The following is a 25,874-nucleotide window of genomic DNA, read 5'->3' as shown; positions in this document are numbered from 1 at the left end:
TGCCTTAACAAATAAAATTATTCTGTACGTATTCTGCAAACTGCGTCCCAATTGTAGGCAGCGGTAGGCATCCTACCACTGTTTAACTAGCCAATCGGGACACATATTTTTAGAAAAAATAGCTCCCGAGGCAGGCCGCATACATTGGAGGTGATTCAGGGAGCCTAGGGAGGCCCGTCTAAGCTCGCCTAAGGCTAGCCATAGGCATGGTTTGCCCCGGAAGTCACCTTAGGTGAACCTAGGCAGCTGTATGTGTCCCCCTAGTAGAGCAGGAGACGCTTACAATGTAGGCCAAAATGCTGGCCTACATTGTAAGTAGATGCGGCCACTAAGCTTATCATGGTAAGGGATCTCCCTGCCGTGATAAGTTTAGCAGTCGCGGCTGCAGCCGCCATTCCCCCCTGAACGAATGTGGCAGGAGGGATGCCTAATCTCTCCTGCCCAAAACACCTCCCATCTGCCCCTGAAGATCACCACCAGGAGGGTGCCCAATCCCTCTTGCTGAGACCCCCCCACCTCCCTTGATGACTGCTGCAGGAGGGATGCCCAATCCCTCCTGCTGGAACACCCCCAAATAAAACCAGTAAGTAGCGGTAGCGGTATAGGCGGTTATTTAGGTAGCTGGGGGCAGTAACCCATGGTACTGCCCCCAGCTACCTAAATAACCGCCTATACCGCTACCGCTTACCCAGATCAAGGAGAACTCAGAACCTATTCACCTTCCCTCCTCATAATGGTACCCGATGGAAGAAACTTTACGACAGCCTACTAGCGACACAGGCAGTGAAAATTGACCCCACCATCACCAAACTGATGAGCAAAACAACAGACATCAAAGTGTTTCGAAAAGAAATCAAAACAGTTCTATTCAAAAAACACGTCCTTACTTACTAATCTCCTCCCACTCATACATGCCTACTCCCCCGTGAATAACACATAAGTCAATCCCTCAAACCATAACTACTAAAAAATATCCAGATTCCTATATAAGCTTCTACCACATGTATCTAATAAACTTCCTCCTTCAATGTTAGGTAATCTTCTTCTGTTACCCGAAAATACTGTTAATCTTCACTGTACCCTGTAAGTACTCGAATCTTTACTATGTAATTCCATGGGATCAACTGTATCTTGGAATGTACATGAATCACTGTTATATAATTCTCTGGGTAATGTCCAGATATCTTCTTATTTGTAATCTGCTTAGAACCGCAAGGCACAAGTGGAATAGAAATCACTAATGTAATGTAATGTAATGTAGAAGGGTACCTAATCCTTCCTGCCAGAAACTCCCCTATGGGTGGGGCCATAGGCACATGGGCCAACCGGAATTTTAGGTTGGCCCATGTGCCCGTGGCCCTACCCATAGGCAGGGCTTTAGGTGCCTGGGACAATCAGGCCTTAGGCCCCTCCCCGGTACTCAAGATAATAAGGCCCAGTCTTAAAACCAAAGGGCCACAGACCCAGTATGGAAGGGCATAGTAAAGGATACTCTTAAAGAGATAGAGCAGTCAGAGGCCCCAGATAAAGACACTGAATCCCAATATACAGGCAGTTCTAAATACTCCATGAGGAGCTCCAGAACCAGTAGAACATATAGAGCACACAAAACAGAACACTCAGGCCAATCAACAAGATACTACACAGTCTCCATGTTTGTTAAATTGAGAATGGAGGCAGAAGCTGAAAAAACAAAAAAAATTATAGCCAGAAAGAAGCTGCTATAGAGACACAGAAGTTAAAACTAGAAGAACAGCAATAAAAGGCAGCAGTAGAAGCAGCAACAGAAAAACCAGAGCTAGATATTGCCTTGAAGTTGCTACTGCAACAGAAAGAAGTGGCTGCCACTGAGGCACAGCTTAAGGTGCTGGAGGAAGCCACATGGGCTGATGGCGGGGAGAGTCAGCTTAGCCATATCAAATGGGAATACGTTAGAATACATGAAGGCCTATGCCTCAGAGCAAGACAGCAAACAATCACAGTCTGACTTGGAGTAACATGATGAAGGGAAGGCACATTCCTCAGCAGCGGAGTCAAGATCACCTACGAGAAGCAAGCTTATGGTAGAACATACCACAGAGATACAGCACCATTACAGTGGTCCATACGCACTGCCACTAGCACTCACTCCAGAAAGGCTCCCCGAGAAGAACGCTTCATCTCAAGCAAAGACTCTGGCGCCATACAGGAACTTGGCTCCAATGAAGGCTGAGCCACCACATCCCATACAGTACACTGTGATTAAGCAATAGGCATCTGGCACGCCTTACTCTGTACCTGTCTATGGGCAGATGGCAGTAAGTAGTCAGCCACAGTTTCCTACCACCAGAACTGTAGGGATCTCAGCAAGAGAAGAGCTAGCAATATACATAGCATGAAGAAAATAGTGAATATGGGACTCATCCAATTCAATGACCACCCAGAGAGGTACTGTGGGTAGAAAGCTGACTTTCAAAATGCCATATCAATCATAAAGCCAACTTCCAGGCAAGAAATGAATTTAATGATAAGATGGTTGGGACCTGAATCATCAGAAAAGATAAAATGACTGAAAGATGCATTCCAGCATGATAATGCTCGGGGCCTGAAGGAGATATGGAAGAGGCTTGAGCAGCCGTATGGCAACCCAGAAGCCATCCAGTAAGCATTTGTGAAGAGAATAGATAACTTTCCAAAACTCGCCAGCAAAGATCATGACAAGCTGCTGGATTTGGGAGACCTCTTCCAAAAACTGGAAGCACTCAAAGCCAATCCAAGTATTCCAGTCCTGAGCTACCTAGACACATACTATATCATAAAGAAGTTCACATGAAAGCTACCATATAATATCAATGAGAAATGGTTAGCTCTAGGTATGCAATATAAGGAAGATAATCAAGGGAGATTCCCTCCATTCATAGTATTCACTGAGTTTATTAGAAAACTGCAAAAAGAAGAAACAATCCCAGTTTTAGGAATGATACTCATGATCAAGGGAAGGTAGGCTACTTCCAGAATGTGAAACCAGTCAAGAGGTATGGCAACTCTGCTAGAAAATCTGTAGCAGTGCACAAGATGGACGTGCTACCCACATCAGCTCAACCAACAGACCATCCTCCTACTATAGAAAACATAGAGGACTCAGAAAGACAATGTTCAATACATAAGAAACCACATCCTCTTCTGAAATGTTGAGGGTTCAAGGAGAAGACTTTCATAGAACAAAAGGAACTGCTAAGAAAATATAGAATCTGCTATAAGTGTTGCTCTTCAACTAAGTGCTTGTCTAAAGACAGTAAGGTAGCCATTAAGTGCACAGTATGTGATAATGACCAACATGTCAGTGCCTTACATCCTAGCAGGAGTAGACTGACCTCTCCGAGAACCCCTGCCCCAGAGTCAAGCTATGGTAGGGAGAAGGGCACGGAGTAAACAACATCATAGAATGTCAATGTGAACTGCACAGAGGTATGCAGAGAAGACCTCAGTGGAAGATCATGCCCAAAGTGCCGGGCTTTGAAAAGCCATCCAGATGCCCGGACATGTCCTCTAAAAAGAGGACATGTCTGGGTAAATCTGGACATCTGGTAAACCTATTTTAGCACAACTCCCATTTTATGCAATGAGATCTAGTTACTAATAACTAAAGTTCGGCACCGGCCTGTCTTCCCAGCCCTCTTAAGGGCTCTGCAGACCGGGCCTTTTCCTGCCCCAGCACAGTGAAGGGGAAGGGAGATCGAGTCGTCCCCCTTCACTGCACCGGAGGAGCGTCGCGTTCGGCGGTTTGCCCCGCCCCCAGCAGCCACTTCGGCACCAGCCTGCCTTCCCAGCCCTCTTAAGGGCTCTGCAGACCGGGCCTTTTCCTGCCCCAGCACAGTGAAGGGGAAGGGAGATCGAGTCGTCCCCCTTCACTGCACCGGAGGAGCGTCGCGTTCGGCGGTTTGCCCCGCCCCCAGCAGCCACTTTGGCACCGGCCTGCCTTCCCAGCCCTCTTAAGGGCTCTGCAGACCGGGCCTTTTCCTGCCCCAGCACAGTGAAGGGGAAGGGAGATCGAGTCGTCCCCCTTCACTGCACCGGAGGAGCGTCGCATTCGGCGGTTTGCCCCGCCCCCAGCAGTCACTTCGGCACCGGCCTGCCTTCCCAGCCCTCTTAAGGGCTCTGCAGACCGGGCCTTTTCCTGCCCCAGCACAGTGAAGGGGAAGGGAGATCGAGTCGTCCCCCTTCACTGCACCGGAGGAGCGTCGCGTTCGGCGGTTTGCCCCGCCCCCAGCAGCCACTTCGGCACCGGCCTGCCTTCCCAGCCCTCTTAAGGGCCACGTACTATATTCCTTGACTCTCACTTGCGGCCTCCCTGACCTGATCATCTTCTCTCAAGTTCACAGATTTTTTCTTTCTATCTTCCCCCAACACCCCTCAATCTCCCTCCTTGCGAACCCAGTTTTAGTCTCCCCTTCACACTAGCCTCCCAGATTGCCCCCCCCTCTGAATCTTCTCCCCCCTCCTGACCAGGCCAACATTTCCAACATGACCAGCATCACCCACAACCTTCCCGCCTTTCTCCTCCTCTATTTACTCAGCACAAGAGGCTTGATTACAAATGTTCTAGCATTTGAACCTATTTCAACCTACACCACTTGGACTAGCATCCCCGGTCCTGACAAACTCCTCCGCCCTCATCGACTTATACACGATTGCACAGAAGCAGGTCCTTTCCCAATTCCTGTGATCAATACCACCCGCCACCCTCCTAGACCAACTCCTAAAAGAAAACGATCTCTAAAATATCTGCAACGTACGATACCCTCCTGCCCCCCACAACAATCCATTCTTCCTTGTGCCTACCTGAACATCCGCTCAGTTAGAAATAAGGCCCAGCTCATCAAAGACTGGCTGGAAGAAACTTGCTTAGACATTGTCCTCCTAACCGAAACATGGCTCATTTCCGACCAGGACCCCATCATAGGGGACATTCTCCCTCCACACTACAAAATTATCACTCTCTCAAGAAACTCAAAAAGAGGAGGTGGCCTCGCTATCATTCTCCATAATCACCTTCACTTCCATGTCCTAGACTCTAAAATCAACCAAGGACCTAGAAATCCTCACCTGCAAAATTTCCAAAACAGACTGTATAGATAACCTAATCGTCACGCTATTCTATATACCCCCTAATAAATGGAATCAAGCAAAAGATGATTTCTACGAACACCTTCTTGCAAACTCCTCAGCAGGTACCTACAATCTCTTAGCAGGAGACATCAACCTGCACCTAGAACAGAAAGAGAACCCAAATGTCGCAGACCTTCTCTCCTTCCTCACGACACTAGGCTTCTCCAATCCCCCCCAAACCACAACCCATAACAAAGGCCACCACCTCGACCTCATCACCTTTCTCTCCAATACCAACACCACCCCCAATATAAATCTCTTAGACCAAACCTGGTCAAATACCCCCTGGTCTGACCACCTCCTGTGCAATTTTGAACTTGCCTGGCACAAAAAACAACCTGACAAAAAGCCTAACCCCATCCATACAAAGCAATCCATCTGGACAAGAGAACATCTTAATCCAGCAGACTTCTGGTCACACTACACTCCCATCTCCGACTCCGACGCAGACCCCAACTTCCACCTAAATTGGGAAAAATTTAGCGACCAGATTCTTAACACCACTGCCCCTCTTAAACTTCGCTCAAAAACTCTTCGCCCTTCAAACAGTTGGTTTGACGCGGACCTCCTGACCATAAAACGAGAAGTCCGGAAACATGAAAGAATCTGGCGTAAATCAGGGACTGACTCAGACAGACATGGGGAAGACTGGGGGGGAGAAGGACGCTGAAAGGACATGGGGAAGAGAAAGTGGGGAGAAGATGCTGAAGGGAAAAGGGGAAGAGAGAGTGGGGAGAAGACGCTGAAGGGAAATGGGGAAGAGAGAGTGGGGAGAAGACACTGAAGGGAAATGAGGAAGAGAGAGTGGGGAGAAGACGCTGGCAGAGAAGAAGACAGAGATGCCAGACTATGGGGGGAGCTGAGGGAAGAAATAGGGTGCCAGATCAATTTGAAAGGGGGGAGAAAGGGAGAGGCACGGTAACAGAGCAAATGGAAGACGCAGAGAGAAGAGAGACAGTGGATGGAAGAAATTGAATGAGAACATGAGGAAAGAAGAAACCAGACAACAAAGGTAGAAAAAAATTCTATTTCTTTTTCTTTTTTTTTTTTTTGCTTCAGGATAAAGTAGTATATTAATTGTGTTGATAAAAATTTATAAACAAAGCCCTGCCAGCTGAACATCTCTTTCTCCAGTTCAGCAGCCAGAACTTTGATTTATAAGGAAGGAATAAGCTAAATATTGCAGTGCTGAGGCTTGTATGGATGCTGCGGGGATGGTGAAGGGGACAGTGCAGTGACTGGGACAGATTTTTTCCCTGTGCCATTCTCTAGTGCTCACGTCAAAAGCTTCCCTCTGACTCAGCTTCCTGTTTCCACTTTTGACTGAGCACCGCATTGCCGATCTGAAGTTCTATTGATTCCGGGGGTAGAAGGAGGCCTGTTGCCAATCTTAAGTGTCATCGCAGGGGGTAGGGGGTGTTGGTTGCAGATCTTGTTGCCAAAATCAGAAAGGTGAGGAAGGGAGAAAGATGGGCCTGTGGTGGATGGAGAGATTGAGAGAAGGGGGCAGATGATAGAAGTGGGGAGAAAGGGGAGAGAGAAGAGGGCAGATGATGGAAGAGAGGAGAGAGAAGAGGGCAGATGATGGGGGAAAAGGTTTGAGTTAGGGAAATACTGAAGGGGTGAGGGAAAGAGGTGGCGAGCTGTAGGTAGACAGTAAAAAAGGAAATTGATGAGAGGGTAGTAAGAATGTAATCTAGATGGATGTAGAAAATAAATTGAAAAGGAAAATGAGGGAAGAAAGGGATTGCTGAAGAGAGGTGTAGGAGAGGGAAGGAGAGGAGAGAGATGCCAGACCAATGGGGGTGAAAGGAGAGTTGGAAGGGGGAGGCATACAGTTTCTGGAAGGGGCATAGAAGGAGAGAAGATGCCATATAGGGAGGGGCAGAGATACGGCAGACAGTGGACGGAAGGAAGAGAGTAACAAGAAGATGAGGAAAGCAGAAACCAGAGAAGACAAAGGTAGATCAAAAATTTTCTATTTATTTATTGCTTTAGGAGACATGTGTCGCTGTTTCTGTGGTGTTGCATTTTATGCAGAGTCCAGCTTCTTGCTGGTTCAATTTAACCTTTGTCTATGTATTTCTATTTTATCCCCCTTTTTACAAAACTGTGGAGCATTTTTTAGCGCCAGCCATGGTGTAGCAACTCTGATGCTCAGAATTCTAAGAGCGTCAGAGCTGTTACCACCGTGGCTAAAATCCACACTACAGTTTTGTAAAAGGGGGAGGGGTTAGTTTGTGATGACATATTCCATACTAGGCGAAGGTGTTTTCTGTGTTCTGTGTGTTAGGATTGATGGTGTAGGATTGATCTGTACTGGTCTGTCTTGTTTAGTTTTACAATGGGTATATTGATGTACTGCTCACTGCAATATGTAAGATGCTGCCTTTTCCTAGGTACTCGTGTGTGACGTGTGGCTTGTTACTAAAAATCATGTTTTTTGTACAGATGGGGGGGGGGGGCAAAAAATGATGGGCCCCGGGTGTCACATATGGTAGGTATACCACTGACTAAGTCAATAATGGAGCATCAGCCAACTGAGAGAAGAATCTGCAGATTATCAATGTTATGTCATTATGTTATATTATTGCAATTCTTTTAATCTGCTATGTCCTTACACAGGTTAAGTGTGGCTTACATTCAAGAAGACCTGGACAATACCAGGGAAATACATTGTCAAGTCCAAATGAAATTCAATTATATAAACATTGATCCTTTCTCCTCAGTTTTCAATAACCATGTAAGAATCAACAGGGTTTCCCTTACTTATCAAGACCTTATGTAATAAAAGGCGATATAAGAGTCCTTTTATTAAGGTGCGCTAGCCGATTTAGTATGCGCTAAATGCTAAGATGCCCATAGGATATAATGGATGCCTTAGTATTTAGCGCGCAATAAATCGGTTAGCGCACCTTAATAAAAGGATCCCATAGTCAGTTATTAAGTGAAGCACAATGGGGAGAGTCCCAAATTCTAGGTCCTTGGTATGATAAAGACACAGAAAAGAATGAGTTTGCATACCTTAGGAAAACTTAATAACATTTGTTTTCTAATGCTATTTTCATTGTTCCCATCCCCCACCCCAATATGAAAAGAAAATCCCTGCTCAGCCAAATAAGAAACCAAGGGTTGAATGTAGATGTTAAATAAAATAACAGATAAAGATGAATGTGGTAGAACTCCTTATACCAAAGGATGACTTTATTTTTAAAAATATCTTTTTTATTGTAAGAGACTTTGGGGTTAATATTCAGACCATGGGAGCTAACTCCCGCAGTTGGCACTGAGTCCAGATATTCAATGCTGGGCCATTTCCAGTGACTGGCATTGAATATCCAGGTTTTTATTGGCCTCTAAAAAGTTAGCTGGCTATATGATATTCAGCACTAACTAGCTAACATTTTAGTGGCCAAAGATAGACTAGCTATTTAAGAGGCCTATCTTAAGTGCTAAACTTAGCCAGCCAGCATCTAACTATTTGCGGCTCTCCAAGTATGTCATGAGATATAGCCAGCTAGCTGCTAACTAGGATATTCATCAAGAGATAGTTGGCTTTCTCCCACTGAATATTAGAGATTAGTTGGCCGAACCCTGTTTAACTGGCCAGGAGCCATTCCTGGCTGGTTAAATAGTGCTGAATATGGGGCATTTCTATAAACAGCACCTTAACCTAGGCACCAGTACAAAATGTCATTTAAAAGCACTCTTAAAACAAATTCCAAGGCACCTACTGGCAACTAAAAACACAGTGCTGGAATTGCGCCTAAGGAGGGGATTTATGGTGCCTAACGCCACTGTAGGCATGGCTAATGCCGGAAGTGGTATTAGGTGTTGTAAAGTGCCTCTGTAGGTGCGATTCGCTTAAAAGGTAGGCGCCAGAGATGTAGGCTGTGAAAACCCTGGCCTAAATTTCCGGCACCCACCTTTCCCGACAGTGACACATGTCTCCTAAAGCAATTCTATAAATGGCGCTATTGTGTGATTGACTACTCTTCAATTCAATGGTAGAAAGTCCCTCAAGGTATGTCAACCAAACAAAAAACGGACTTCTGTGCTTTTGGCAGGTTTTGCAGTTTCTTTCTTTGAGCTTCTTTTAACCACCTGCGTTCAAGCTGCAACAAATTACAAAAAGTCAACGTGACTATATGAAATAGTACACTCACATTGTGTATACAACTAACCGACAACAATTGTGAAACAAACTTAAGAACAGTACTCACTGTGAACAGCTAAACCTGTGTTTGCAAGTGAAAAATGGTGCGGGCAAAAAAACAATTCTGCGCATGCACTTTTAAACCAAGACGTATTGACGTCACTTAAATACTAATGTGACATGTTTAGAAAAAAGCACACCAATCGATAGAGGCATTTAAGCCTGTTAGTTGTATACACAATGTGAGTTTACTATTTCATATAGTCACTTTTTGTAATTTGTTGCAGCTTGAACGCAATAGACCCCTGAAGAAGCCATTAACTGGCGAAACGGTCCCGTCGGGTCAGCTGTTCACTTCACAAGCAAATATTTGGCTATAAGATAAGTGCCGCATGTATATTAAACTTTCAATAAGCATTTTTTTTATTTTTATTTATAACTTCACAAGTTAGAGTAGGTGGTTAAAAGAAGCTCAATGAAAGAAACTGCAAAACCTGCCAAAAGCTGTATTAATTTCTTTATTGATCAACGCAGGCATCTGAAAGCTTCTAACCGTGGAGGGGCATAATTAAAAGAAAAGTGTAAGTCCATTTTTGTCTAAGCCACACGTCGTCCAAAGTAAAAAACAGCCAAGGACACATTTTCAAAAAATACATCCAAAATTTTTTTGGTTTCGAAAATCGTCTAACTATACGTCCTGCCGATCTGATCGTCCAAGTCGCTAAATTGTCCATCTTTATACCACATTTTCATCCAAATTTTCATCCAAGTCAAAAATGCCTAGAACAAGCCCTTTTGGACGTGGGAGAGATCTGTACCCAGACATGGCACCTAAATAGTGGGGTACCTTACAGGGCACTGCTGTAAACTTCACAAAAAAGGTGCCATGTTATCATCTCACTACAGCTCCTTTATAGGTCATAGTGAGCCCCCAAACCACCTCCAGAATCCCCTAGACCCACTTATCTACCACCCCAATAGCCCTTATAGCTGCAGGAGCCACTTATATGGCAGTACAAAAGGGTTTTGGGGGTGTTTAAGGAAGTGTACATGTTTAAGTATCAATGCAGTGATTATAGGGGCTTATGGGCATGGGTCCTCCTCTCCATGGGTCCCTAATCCATCCCCAAGACGGCTTAAGCCACCTCTGTGCTGGATGACAAGGCTTTCCTATGCCAGGCTGCCAGGTGATGATGGTCTGGAGCAGGGGTAGGGAACTCCGGTCCTCGAGAGCCGTATTCCAGTCAGGTTTTCAGGATTTCCTCAATGAATATGCATTGAAAGCAGTGCAAATAGATCTCATGCATATTCATTGGGGAAATCCTGAAAACCCGACTGGAATACGGCTCTCGAGGACCGGAGTTCTCTACCCCTGGTCTGAAGGCTGAATTTTAAAGGTGTGATTATGATTTTTATGGGGTTGGGGGGGGTCGGTGATCACTGGGGTAGTGTGTGGGGGTCTGTATTATGTGTTTGCAGTGCTTATCTGGGACTTTAGGTGGGCTTTTGTGACTTAGACCATGTTTTAAATGGTCTAAGTCAGTGATTCCCAACCCTGTCCTGGAGGAACACCAGGCCAATCGGGTTTTCAGGCTAGCCCTAATGAATATGCATGAGAGAGATTTGCATATGATGGAAGTGATAGGCATGCAAATTTGCTTCATGCATATTCATTAGGGCTAGCCTGAAAACCCAATTGGCCTGGTGTTCCTCCAGGACAGGGTTGGGAACCACTGGTCTAAGTCACAACGTCCAAGTTTCGTCTATGCTGGGCTGTATAACTTTTGGTTATACATGCTGTACGATTAAGTCTAAGCTGGCCCACGTCCCGCCCAACTCCCACCCTCGACACTTCTCCTGAAATGCCCTGTTTAGCTTTGGTCGTTCAGAGGCACTATGAAGGCCTAGGTCATTTAGAAATACGTCCAAAACCCGTTTTCATTATCGGCACGTGGACGTATTTTGACAATGTTCGTCCATGTGCCGACTTAGGCCGGTTTTTGGACGTTTTTCTCTTTCGATTATGAGCCCCATAGCATCCAGCTTACTCTAATTGAAAGATAATTGAGCATAGAACTCCATTTTTTGTTTGTTTGCTGTTGCGTGATCGGCAGCCCCTTTTAAGGTAGCTGCCGACAATCACGCTTTTTACCAAGGGCTAACGAGGTAAATGATCCAACACTCATAGGAACTGAAGGAGCATCAGACATTTACTTTGCAAGCCTGCAGTAAAAAGCTCTACTGTGGGTTGTTTAAAGGGGCCCTAGACACAAGTGCACAATATACACATAAATATGCAGAGAATCACTAGGGGCTCCTTTTACTAAGCTGCAGTAGCGTTTTTAGCGCGCGCTAACCCCCAGGCTACATGGAAAAACTAATGCCAGCTCTATGGAGGTGTTAGCGTCTAGCGTGCGTGGCATTGTAGCGCGCGCTAAAACCACTAGCGCAGCTTGGTAAAAGGAACCCTATGTATACTTTGCTTTCTCCACGCTGCTCTCTGCTCAGCTTCTATATAGGCATACTGTTGAATAAAGTGTGTTTTTTGGGGGAAGTGAGTGCACAATATGAAAAAAAAAAAAAAAAGCATTTTAAGTAGGTAAATATTTTTGAAAATAATTTGGGCAGCAAAATGCTGGTGTTGTGATAAACACATGCATATTATAAAAATAAAAGAGTGCATGTTTAAAGTACTCTCACACGTTTACTTCTTCTTGAGAACTGGTGTGAATTGAATTGGTGTGAAAGGTTTGTTCACTCACAGAGCTGGTTCTGGGTGTCTATGGGCTCCTTTTATCAAGGTGCACTAGGGGTGTTAGCGCGTCGGACATTTCATCACACGCTAACCCCCGCGGCAAGCCAAAAAACTAATGCCTCGTCAATGGAGGCGTTAACGACTAGCGCGGCAAGTGGTTGAACACACGGTATTAAGCACGTTAACCGCCTACCACACATTGATAAAAGGAGCCCTATGTTTCTTTTCCAAAACAGGTATAAAATAGGTTTCTTTTGGCACATTTTACATAAGAAATCTGTTATCAAAGTATTTCCATGCTGTGCTCTAATCCTCAACTCACAATGGACTTTTTTCGACATCAGTCTTTTGTCATGTGAAAAGAAAATACTGGAAAAAGCCAGAATATAACTATCAGAGAAAGTTCAAGCTAAAAACAGATGTATATGCAGAAAGTAGAGCTACCAAATAATGCATTGGTTTTTGTCTTCCTTTCAACAGAATTGCCCACATGTCACAATATGGATACTTCATTTGCCATTGGTCATCCCAATAATGCTTACTCTGTTTTTAACTTACAGTATTTTTTTTATGTTTAATAAATACCATATCTAAGTACGTTACATTTTCATACTGGCATCTGTTTGTTTATTTTTTTTCTTTGGAAAAAATTAATATACCTTCCACTAAGGATGTAAGGAGAGTTACATTTGCTGCTTTCCTTCTCCCTGCAGGCAAATTCAAGCCAAGTCTGTCCAACTTTTCCCGCAAACAACGACCCCCGTTCTTGGACTTTGCTCTGTGAAAATAAAATGCAAACAAAATGGACTGAATGGCTTGTTCAAGTCCATATCAACTAGGATCATATATTTCATACAATCTAAAAGAAGCAGTGATTCTACTTCATAACAACTTCTTTATAAGATAATGTGAATGATGAATGGAAGTCTTTACCCCATTGAGTGTCTTGTATTTTGGTTGCTACAGCAAATTACAATTTGCACTATCAAATGGTTTTTATAACAAATATGTTGACTTCCAGTTTCACAGATTCTTACAGATAGATGACTAATATGTCAAACAAGAACTCAGAACATACTGATATTAGTAAATTGGCCAGAGTTTCAAGGTATATTCCTGGACTTATGACTTGTAGATTTTTATGTTAGATATTTATTTAGAATGCCCGTTAGATTGCACCATTTTCTACTCCTTGGCTATGAAAATGAACTAATGTAAATTGAAAGAAAAAAAAAAAAAAAAGGTATGCATGGAAAACAAAGGGCTCCTTTTACAAAGCCTTTTACAAAGCCGTGCTAGCGGTTTTAGCGCAAGTACCGGATTAGCGCACGCTATAGCGCGCGCTAGCTGAAAATCTACCACCTGCTCAAAAGGAGGCGGTAGCTGCTAGCGCGCATCGCAATTTAGCTTGCACTATTCTGCGTATGGCAATTTAGCACGTGCTATTCCATACATTAAGGCCCTAGCTCGGCTTTGTAAAAGGAGCCCAAAATTTCACTTTGTTCCATTATTTTGTCTCATTTTCTCTTTTCTGTCATTTGGTTTGGTTCATTTCTAGGTTATTTTTTATTTTGTTTCATTGTCCTTCATTTTGTTTCAATTAAGTCAATGGGGAGGAGGGAGTTGCAATTCTTCCTATATTTTTGGTTCTAACTTTGGAATGTCCATCTAAAAGCTCCAAGGCAGGCATCATCAGCAGAGGCAACAGCATCACAAGGCTCCAAGGGTAGGGCAAAGTGGCACAAAGACCCCATGATGTTGTCTCTTATTTTAGTTCCATCGCCCCATGTGTAGATTGCATACAAGTATAATGATGATTTCCAAAAGCTAATATTTAGATATGTACGAGGGGCATTCAATAATTTATCTACTTCAGTTGGAGCGAAAAGAGTTCTCAAAAAATGTTTGTTTTATTTTTCAATATGGTCCCCTGATAGCTTCATATACTTCATTCACTTCTCCTACAATGACTAACTCCTTTGAAACAAATTCTTCTATTTGACCTTCATACCTGGACATCACAGTTTCCTCGACGCCTTTGTTACTTGAAAACTGCTATCCATGGAGAGATTTCTTCAAATCTCAGAATAGGAAATAATCTGAGGGAGCCAAGTCAGGACTGTAGGGTGGATGGGTCAGCTGCTGAAACCCATATTCTTGGATGGCAGCCTGTGAATGCTGTGAGATGTGCATTGTAATGAAGAAGAAGCATGCCTGCTGTGAGTTTTCCTCATCTTTTCTCTTTGATTGATGCCCACAAAGTGATCATTGTGTTAGTGTAACTCTCCCTGGTTATGGTTGTTTTGTGTTGCATGAACTCTAGAAGCAAAAGTCCATCATCACAAAAGACATTTGCCATGACTTTATCTGCAGATTTTTCTTTCTTGAACTTTTTTGGGGTGGGGGATGACTTGTGCTTCCACTGCATTGACTCCATTTTAGACTCAGGATCTCTGTGATAGACCCAAGTCTCATCTCCAGTTACACTGGAGCCTCGTGACCTTCTGACATGGTGTCACCATTCTTGGAACCCATCTTGCACTAACCTTGGACATGCCCAACTTTTCATGAATTATTTTCCAAACTGTACCTGCTGAAATGCCCATTTTTTCAGCTATTTGGGAAACCTTAATTCATCTGTTTGACAAAATTAATTCCTTGACATTCTTGCACATTTCTGTGGAAGTTGCTTCCACAGGCCGTCCAGTGTAAGGGTCATCTTCAATGGACTCTCTGTCCACTTAAATTGCTTGCTCCAAAATTGTACTTTGTAGGATGATGAGGCAGACTCACCATAAACTGCAATCATGCCTTCGTGGATCTCCTTTGGCTTTTTCCCTTCTTTTGTGAGAAATGTTATCACTGAACTGTGCTCCACATCTAGCAGTTTCTCACTTGATTTGCATGAAGGTTCTCCTGACATCCTGTCTCTTGGAATGTTAGACTCACACTGAACCATAACGGTGCATGAGTAACCTTGAGCCAAGTCTCAACATGCACAGACTTGTTTCAACATGCTTGCTACTTTCTTTCATACTCAGATGCATAAATTATTGAACGCCCCTTGTAGATCCATACCATGCAGATATTTCAAGGGGGCATTGTGGGAATAACTTTAGATATGTATGGGAAACAAAATTCCCTGTTAGGTTTTATACCAGCTCAGAAGCATACACAGTTTATGAAAAGTGTTTGGCCATACTTTTATATGAGGGATTAAGGGAATCATTCTCCTTAATCCCCCATTATTTATTTCTACCTTCAAAATAAAACCAAATTAAAATTGCAGCCTCACTACTCAATTGGAGACGTATGCATGCAGACATCTGTATGAGAAAGCAGGGTATTCAATAATTTATCTACAAAAATGTGCAAGAAAGTCAAGGAATTAATTTTGTCAGACATATGGAAGTTGCAAAATTACCACTTCAATGTGGAAGCTTTGGAAATCTTAAAACAAGAGAACTGTGGATATGAGGTACTTGATGTCACTGTTTATTGTAGTACTTCTTCATAAACATTCCAAATGGTGAAGGTAGTATTATCACACAACAATGAATAGTGTGGACCCAACATGATCAGTATTTCAGCTATGAACACCTTCTTCAGGGGTCCTAAGGAATATGATGCACAAGTATGAGTATATGGATTAAATAATTTATCCTCATATAGGTTTCTAAAATGGCTGCTCTTGCTGTATGTGCCAGTAAATAAATGTACACTCTTGTAGGTATTTCTGAAAAGACAAACTAAATATGTCCTAACTTGTACATCTCAAACTTTACTCTAAATGTTCACATAAACTTGGGAAAGCAACCAAAGGAAAAGAAGTTGCACATCTTGCACACAACAGTTAGATGGGGAGCTGCTTATGTACACATGCAGAACACTTTTTAGTTATTGTAAGTATTTTAATTTTAATTTTGAGATGATATGGGAATATGAAATGTTGTACTCGATTAATAGTTCATGTGATGCTGCTTGGAAGGAAGGAAGACTCCTCATAGCCTCAAAGTGTTCTAGTGAATGGCATGAAACTTGTTGAAGATTTTGGGGGTCTGGTGAGATTCAGCACTAAATATGAAAGACCAGGTAATGGTGGTGATTAAGGTAGTATTTTTTTCAAATGTGCTCATTGAGTAAACTCAAACCAATGTTATTGGGATGGGATTTCCGTTTGGTGGTATAGACTGTAATCATGCAAAAATTGGATTATTGCAATGCTCTTTATTTGGGAATACCATCTTCATGGTGCAAAGCATTGCAAATTATTCAGAATGCAACAGCGAGTATGATATATGGTGGAAGTAAATTTGAGCATGTAACACCAGGGTTGAAGAAACCTATCAAATCTCATATGGTTTATAAAGTTCTTGTGCTGAATTTTAAAGTTATTCAATGTAAACTCCCTTGGTATTTGACACAAGTGATGTCACTTTATCAGCCTCTCAGATCATTAAGGTCTGAGGAATGATGCATTTGTCAATGGATGGGTTTGCACATATGCACTATGAAAACAGAAGAGCAGCTGTAATTTCAGCAGCAGGAGTAGTGCTATGGAATAAATTGACAGGACCTTTAAGATCACTTTCTGATGTTTTGAAATTTAAAAAGGTATTGAAAACTACTCTGTTTATAGAAGCTTTTAATTGATTGGGGAGTAATGCTGTAATAAATTTATAGAATTCTGTTTTTATGTACATGTTATGTGTTATTTAACAGTTATATGTATTTTTTGTAAGCCACTGAGGTTTAAGCGGGTTAGACATGTTATAAATAAATAAATATATTTATATTCTAATTTTATACATTTGACACGTAGCTGACAGGTCAGCGCTGACATCGGAGGGAAGGCTTGTGGGTCAGCCACATGCAGCATGTGAATCGCTGCTGGCTGCGTGTCCCCCCAACAAGCTGCTGAAAGCAGACAGAGTGAGTGCAGCTTGAACAGGTAAAGGGGCATGATCTTTCTGGGACAAAGGGAAAAAGGAGGGGGGGAAGGAGCACATTGGGGCAAGGAGCGGCACGATTCTGGGACAATGGCTGGAAGGCAGGGATGGGGAGGGGGCACGAACTCGACTCAGAAGGAAGGGAGGTGGCATGAACATGGTACACAGGGGAGGAAGGGGACATAAGAGGGAGGGAATAGAAAGGGATATTTATTGGGTATGAGTGTGTGAGTGAGAGGGAAAGAGATGGTAGCACATGGGGAAAGGAAGAGAGAGAGAGAGAGAAGAGAGAGGTAGAGTTGCATGGGGAAGAGAAGGATGAGAGGGAGAAATGTTGGATATGGAGAGAACAGAGAGACAAATTGAAGGGGATGCAAGGGGAGGAATATTGGACATAATGATGGAGGGAGAGATGTAGCATGGTGCTGGAGAGGGGTGATAGAAGGAGAAATGGGCATGGGGCTGGTGGACAATGGTGAAAAATTCTACACATGATCCAGGGGATGAAAGAGGGAGAAATGTTGGATGTGGTAGTAGAGGGGGTGGGAGAGATGCCTGGATCTCTCAAGACAAATGGACAGTGAGAGAGAGAGAGACGTTACCAATGGAGGTAAAGGAGAGAGGAAGACAAGTTGGACTCATGGAAGGACAGAGAGAGATATTGGTTGGGCAAGGGAATGAGGTCCAGAGGAGAGGAAGTATGCACAAGCAGAAAGAAATATTGGATGCACAGTCAGAAGGAAATGCAACCAGAGACTCATTAAATCGCCAGACAACAAAGGTAAGAAAAATGATTTTATTTTCAATTTATATCTGCTGTCTATATTTTGCACTATATTTGTCTATTTTTCAATAGTTGTTACTAAGGTGACCTCTTTGGGGAAAAAAACAAAAAACAAATATAAATGATAATTAAGATTTTCTCTGTGTACAGTGTACTTTGTGTTTTTTTAATGTTGTGATTACCGTTCTGTATTAATATATGTATTAATATATTGTGTGTTGTGACAGGCAACTGCCTGTCTCAGGTAGAAATACCCCTTCTGACATTGCCAGAGATAAAACTGTCCCAACACCTGCTAGGAGAAATAGCCCAGTGGATACAAGGCAGAGGGATAAAAACAGAAGGGAGATTTCTACCAGAATCAGACAGGATAATGTAACTCCCTATTATTCCCTTGCTAGGAAGACTGAGCAGAATATCTGTGAGCCCCACAGAATAAGATTTGATACTAAGGGGTTCTTTTAATAAGGCATTTTAGCACGCGCTAAACACTAACATGCCCATTATAAGTCTATGGACGCGTTAGCATTTAGCATGCGTTAAAACGGCTAACACACCTTAGTAAAATAACCCTAAAAATGTTAACAGAGGAAGTGAGTCTCAGTCTAGTGAGGAACATGCTGTGCAGCCAATCAGAGAGAGAGTTTCCCCAGCAAGCAGAGAATGTGCAGGTAAATTGAGCCCAGCTGGTCTAACAGGGAGGCTGCAGCCTAGTTTCTCAGAGCCACGAGGAAACAGGAAAGCACAGACAGCCTCTTTAGGCAGAAATCTGCCTGCTACCTTCACTTTAATTCCCATGAGAGCCCTACTGAGAAAAGGCGAGTTCTTAAACCCAAGGTAGCAGTGTGGGAAGGTGTGAGGGAAGGGGAAGCCTTTGAAACTGCTGAGAATGGCCGTTTGTCTCCTGAAGCAGGAGGCAGGGAAGATTATGCAGAGCCTGATTTATTAATGGATTATGAAGATATTGAATCTGTTATAGTGATCTAGACAGTTGCATGGACTGGCTAACTGACAGAGAAGCCTGTGTGAATGAAGGTATGTTTGAATAAAGCCTCAGTTTAAACCAATGGGGTATGAAAGTAAATGCTGCAGTTAGTTTCAAAATGGAAAGTTGTGTGTGTGTGAATACTACTGAATTCCCCAGCTAGGAATGGGGGAAGGGAATTTACTGCACAAGAGCTAGGTGGGAAAACTTAGGGAGCTAAAAGCTGCCTTCTGCCAAAGCTCAGTCTAGGGCACTTATAAGGGGACTGGGAGGGCATGATTCCAACTGTTATACAGGGAGGAGTATCCCCAGAACTCTGTCCCTAAGAAAACTGGTCAGCAGTGCCATAGCCCAAGCTGGGCAAAAGTGCAGAGAGAAGCATTGCAGTGAGCTAGGCTGTAGCTTGAAGAGGAATAGAAAGAAAGGAAAATAAAAAACCCTTTTTCCTGTGTCGTGGAGAGCAGGGGAGAGAAAGCAGTATCCCAGCTAGGAGGTTAGGGTTTCCTTTAACCTACCCTTGGGGGAAAGGAGAAACAGCTGCTGGAACTGTGTTTAATGAGAAGCAACGGTTGCCTCAAGCACTACAATTCAAAGAATAGTTGAACCGTGAAAAAGTTTATTTTGATTATTTGGAAGTTCCTGATATGGCCCTTGTACAGAGTAAAGCCAAGGGCTACCTAAAAGGAAATAAAGAGGAGCTGGTGTTCTGCTTCCCCCCAGCTCTGTACTACTGTATAACAACAGTGATGAAAAAGTCTTTCTGCATTTGAAACAACTCTCTCTAATAGATAGTTTTTCTCTCTTTTTTTTAAAAGTCATGTGTTATCTTAGCCAGAAAAGAACTAATACTAATCCAAGGCTATCCTCACCTTCACCACTGTTGGCACATCCTATCTTTCTAATGACCCCTTTGCTCTCCCATTCCCACAACTTTTTCTTAACTTGAGGGAACTTCTGAAAAAAAAAAGAAAAAAACAGATCACCAGTGGTGAAGGAGAAAATGGGGAGGGGCTTAATATTATAAAGTACACACATTAGAGTCGGTAAACACACACACACATATGCATTTTAGAAAAGACTTCCAGTTTGGGATCGAGATGTCCAGAATGATCAGTGCATCCCAAGTGGTACTTGCATTTCAGAACAAGATCTTCTGACATAGAGCCTATTCTAAATATATATGGTGAAATAAATTTCCATGCACTGGTTATGTGTGGTATGAACATCCATTTTATAACATGGAATATTTCCAGAGCATTAAGATCATCTCAATTAAATTTGTTACATTTTCCTTCATCCCGACAAATGTTTTGATGTTACTTGCTCTAATGCATTTAGCGGTATTGGTCCAACTCTGTGGAATGTCCTGTCCTTTTAAATATGATTAATCAGCCATTACACTGATTTTCACTCCACCCTCAAAATCTTCCTCTTCTGGGATGCCTATATTATTAACTGTTAGATGCTTTATCAAGCTGCACTAGAGGTTTATAGCGCGAGCCAGGGCAGTAAATGTTCAGATGCTCATAGAATTCCCATGAGCATCAGAGCACTTACCTCGCCGCCCCCCGATAGCTTGAAAAAAGGGGAGGGGCTATTAATGACATAGTGGATGTTTGGCTCCTGCCTGAGGAGCCCTCCGAACACTAGCATTATAATCCTTTATTACCCTAATTTAATTTCTCTCTTGCATTATTCTATATTGAATGGAGCTATTTTTCTTTATCCCCCCCTTCTTTTTAAATTTTTTTAAACTAAATTTTAAAATGTAAACTGCTCTGGAAGTTCTTTCTTAATGGTTATATGTCACAATTTTAAGAAACCTCTAATATGAATGGAGCAAAACAGAGACATGGATGACAATGTCGCAGCACATAACACCCATGTTATATTATAGCTGGGGCACAAACACTTATGTTAGTGATTTTTGTAACATGAGGGTCAATATTTCCTAAAGCAGTAACCAAGTCCATTATCTTTTGCCAGTTTTACTTTTGGGGGGAGGTGAGGGAGATCAAACACTGAGGGATTAAGGGGGTAACCTCTCTTAATCATTCTAATGGAGCACTACTCAATCAGAGCACTTTTCAGTAACCTAGATGTCCAGGGTAGGAGATCTAAATGCTGAGTTCCATTTTGTGTTTCAATTTACCAAAGCACTCAAGTTTTGATAGAACTAACTTATTTTGAGAAATCTATAACTCACAGATACTAACAGGCAACTGTCCATACTTATAAACAGTGTCCAATATATCATCACAGGTATTTAAAAGTATCAGTGCTATTAACTGGGTGTTTGGGAACCTTGTGGGAACCTTGAAGAAGTGCAGCAAGTTCATCAAGCAAGTTCTTCCTTTGCTGAAGTTGTGCTGGCTGGTCCTAATCAGATCGTGTCCATGAAGGTGCTCAATAATGCGGTCCTTTATCAGCATCTCTACACCTCAGATGCCAGAAAACACACTAAAATCACTTAAAACTTTACCAAATAAGTATACCACAGTCTTTTTCCAAAGCAAAGCTCTTACAGCTTCTTTCCAGTTCTTTGAGCTCTCTCTAGAGCTTCCTCACAACTCAGCCCATTTCAGAGAAAACAGTAAAAATGTTCAGGAAAAAACTCCTGAGACACACATGCAGGAACTCAAAACTCTAACAAACTCAACCAAAGTTCATTGTTTTAGCTTGAATTAAACACAAAACCATCTCCTGAGCCCACATACTCAGGAACATCCCTTCTCAGCCATACCCTATAGGCTCTCTGAGGCTCAGAGCACAATCAGTATCACTGTTCGATTTGCAGATCACCATGCAGTTACATAGAAACATGTTGGAAGATAAAGGCCAACATGGCAGTCTGCCCATCTGCAGCATCCACTATCTCCTACTCTCCCTAAGAGATCCCACGTGTCTGTCCAATGCTTTCTTGAATTCAGGCATAGTCTTTGTCTCTACCGGGAGACTATTTTAGGCATCTACCACCCTTTCTATAAAAAAAGTATTTCCTTTGATTACCCCAGAGCCTCTTACTCAGGAGTTTCCTTTCAATTAAAAGAGACTAACCTCATATATATTTATGCCACGTAGGTATTTAAACATTTCTATCTCCCCTCTCCTGCATTTCCTACAAACTAAACTAAACTAAACCTTAAGTATGTATACCACATCCTCTCCACAATCGTAGAGCTCGGCACAGTTTACAAGAATTGAGAGAGAAAGGAACTCCACTGAAGGTTAAAGGATAAAGTGAGAATTGCTTCTTCCCTGTAGGCATTGAATAACAACATTATAACAAAATTAAGCAAAGATTGTGTTTGCATCTTTTTTTAGTTTGAAGATTTTATTAAATTTTAATATACAATGCATCTTTATATTTTCCTTTGAATCTGAAACAAAACAGCTTGTTGCACTACATTTTTCATTTCCATTGCAAATAAATACACAACCCTTTAAAGAAGAGCTCCTGCTGTGCTACACGTAGATTAGATTAATTGAGGTGATTTTTATTTCAGGTTAAAAATAAAAATAAAAATGAATAGTAGCAATAGCTTGCAAATCTTTTCCTGTAAAATAAGCTTACCTTCTTAAAATGCCTCCTAAAAGGGATGCATTGAGACATTCTGGTGGGGAAAGACGCCTCTTCACTTCTGCAATGGTCACTTTATATTTCGAAGTGGAACTTAGTAGAGACAGGCGACCAGGAACTGAGCAGAAGAGGTCTGTAGGATTCACCACACAGGTACCACCTGAAAATTGTATTGGAAAGAACAAAAATATTTTTGTAGGCCATCATGATCATGGCAGACTCCTTTAGAAGACAATTTACTTGTTTAAAATGAACTGCCCTGAGAACCATGCAATGAAGTTATGGACACAGGGAAGAAAAATGACTTGCTTCAGGTCACACTGCAATTGGCGAAGATGGATTAAAATCAGGATGCTCTGACTCTGTTTTCTAATTACTAATGTGCTCCGTTGCCAAACAAACATCCTAACGGAATTTTAAACTCATATGCTAGGGCTCATCTGTAGAAATTTGGTGTCTGTATAGACTTCATTGTGCCTTTTATTCTTCATGAAGGAAACACTGGTACAAAATAGGTGCAATTTTTACTCTGCAACAAAATTGGCATGAAAATTTTGTGAAGCACAAGGTTTTTAACACTGGCACTTGCAATTCCATTTGCCTTTCATTACTTAAGTCATCCCCAAAGATTAATTTCTACTCCCCAAATAGTAGCAAAACATTGTTTGCAGCTTTATTCCTTAACAGCAGCAGTAACATTGACATAACACCATTACAATACAATTTGTATCTTCCACAGCTAGGCGGCACCGTACTAGCTGTCTTATTAACCCATAGCCTTTAACTCTTTTTACCCAAAATGCACAACCTGCGGTACCACAAGGCCATGCTCTGTCTCCTTGGTATCGCACATGAGTCCCAACTTAAAACACCACTGAACCCTGCTATCTTACTTAATAAGTTAAATGACCCTCTTGCTCTCCAAACCTTTCTTTCCACCTTCTGCGATCACTCTGAATCCTACTCTGCCCTCCCCCTAAGAAAGGCAGGCCGGGCGGGATAGTTTTCAACCAACAGCCTCTCACCGCCCTCACCATCTCCAAAGCATCCCACCTAATTCTCTTCACTTTCTTACTGATAACCCTTCCTCTGATTACCCGCTCTCCAATACCTTCACTCCCTTTCAATACCCACAGCCAACTATCCAACCCCCATCATCTCTCCCAAATCACTTTTCTCTTTTAACCCCTTCCACTTCTTCACCTCCAATCCCCCATATCTTTAAACCTCAAATAAAGTTCCCAAATTTATTTCCTTCACCTTTCTTCCCATTTTCCTCCATACCATAATTTCCCCATAAATATCCCCTAGCTCTTCCCTCCTTCCATGCTCCTGGAATGCTTCTCCAACGCTATCATCTCTCTGTCTACAACAAATGTCTTCCTTATTTTAGAAATGTTATTCCCATCTAGACATGCACAAACCATCCTTTACATGTGTATATTACATATATATCTAAATCATGTCTTAAAACTTGAAAATATGTATTTGGCAAGGGGAAATTGTCTGTGTGTTTTTTTGTGTTTCTTTCTTGCAGGACCAGGATGACACAAAAAGGTACACATGCATTCTCCATTTCATTTATGTCTGCCAACATGAATGTTAGGATTTACCTAGTAACATAACATAGTAAAAGACGGCAGATAAAGACCAGAACGGTTCGTCCAGTCTGCCCATTAGTTATGCTCATTACAAATATATGATTAAATGAACTTGTCTCTTCTTTGATATTTCTGGGTCATAGACTGTAAAGTCCACCTGGTTTTGTGAAGTTGCCGTCTAACTGCCCCTGAGGAATCTAGGTTCTAGAATGCCTCGGGTGCCTCTCTCCACTGGATGGAGCAGGGGTGGTTGCCACCGTAACCCTTCAGAATTTTTTGTCCCCCACCCCCACCCCACCTCACACACCCAAAAGTGATACAGTCAAAGGATACATAACATAACAAATTTATTTGTATACCGCAGTACCTTGCAGATCTATGCGGTTTACAACAAAATTAAGCTAAACAAACACTGCATAATATAAATGTAATATTACAAAAAATTAACAAACAAATAAGTTTTCTAAGATTTCCTGAAATGTAAATAAGAAAAAGAATCGAGAATCAGACAATTGAGCTCTTTATCCCTAATTGCCACTTGGTATGAGAACAGCCTCTGAAAAAAACCAGACTCTGTGACAGCTTTGAAAAAAAACCACATGTATATTTCTAAAATGGTTGATATAAACATGTATGTTCCAATTATTACTTTTTTTAGGAGATTTATAAGAGACTATTTTGAAATGTTTTTTTTTTGTTAATGTGCATATGTTTGGCTGTTTATGTTTATTTATTTATTTAATTTTCTATACCGTTCTCCCAAGGGGGCTCAGAGTGGTTTACATGAATTTATTCAGGCACTGAAGCATTTTTCCCTGTCTGTCCCAGTGGACTTACAATCTATCTAAAGTACCTGGGGCAATGGGGGATTAAATAACTTGCCCAGGGTCACAAGGAACAGCATGGGTTTGAGCCCACAACCCCAGGGTGCTTAGGCTGTAGCTTCAACCACTGCGCCACACTGCATATGTTGTTTGTAACCCGCATAGATTTTGGGATATGCAGAATATAAATGTTTTAAATAAATACATTAAAATGTGTGTGTTGGTGTTTCAGGACATACATGTGTGTTTCTGTGTTGATCCCTTTGCTATCTTGGGTATTTGTGGTTATAAAGTGGATGCTCTTATTTCACATAATTGTCTCATAAATATTCATTCCTCAATGTATTTTACAACACACTAGGTTGACAGATCCTGTTCCAAACTACAAGCAGAATGATATCTCAAACTAGACGTCTCATTTATATGATCTTTTTACCCCCACCCCCACTTTTACTAAACCACAATAGTGGTTATTGGCATAGGGAGCTGCGCTGCTCCCGATGCTCATAGGAACTCTATGAGTGTTGGGAGCAGCGTGGAGCATTCAGCGTGGCTCCCTGCGCTAATAACCGCTATTGCGGTTTACTAAAAGGGTGGGGGGTTAAAATACTGTTCAGTTTTAAGTTTTAGGAATAAATATATCAAAAAGCAAACAAAAATATCAACCAAAAACAAACAACAAAATGCTTGCTTATCATTTTGCTTGTAGAATAATAAGTCAAGTTCAGATGAATCTGATCTCTGATCTCAATCTAGTTACTCTGACAGTGATTTAGAATAACTTCATTTGAAGCACCTTTCTGGTAAATACTGTATACTAGCAAAAATAGATTACTGTATATTATTTGCCATGTAGTGATGCTATGTAGCCTTGGCATCCTGAGGTTGTGGGTTCTGACACGCGCTGCTCCTTGTGACCCTGAGCAGGTCACTTGGTGCCCCAATGCCCCAGGCATATTAAATAGATTGCAAACCCACAGGGACAGATAGGGAAAAATGCTTGAATACCTAAATAAATGCATGTAAAATATTCTGAACTCTCCTGGGAGAACGGTATAGAAAATTGATTAAATAAATAAATGACAAATTCCA

The 25,874-nt window shown here is 42.0% G+C and overlaps 1 protein-coding gene across 1 annotated transcript in view; it reads right to left on the bottom strand.

The window, feature by feature from the left end:
- Positions 1-25,874, bottom strand: part of TFAP2D (transcription factor AP-2 delta) — an 88,714-nt gene that overhangs the window by 19,469 nt on the left and 43,371 nt on the right. The window contains exons 4-5 of the mRNA XM_033939481.1: positions 22,352-22,517; positions 12,719-12,837 (exon numbers count right to left, since the gene is read on the bottom strand). Of these exons, the coding sequence (XP_033795372.1) occupies positions 12,719-12,837; positions 22,352-22,517 (285 nt within the window). The remainder of the gene's footprint in view (positions 1-12,718; positions 12,838-22,351; positions 22,518-25,874) is intronic.

This window comes from Geotrypetes seraphini, chromosome 3 (genome assembly GCF_902459505.1).
Source record: "Geotrypetes seraphini chromosome 3, aGeoSer1.1, whole genome shotgun sequence".
Classification (NCBI taxonomy): Eukaryota; Metazoa; Chordata; class Amphibia; order Gymnophiona; family Dermophiidae; genus Geotrypetes; species Geotrypetes seraphini.
This window is presented reverse-complemented; position numbering and strand designations above follow the sequence as displayed.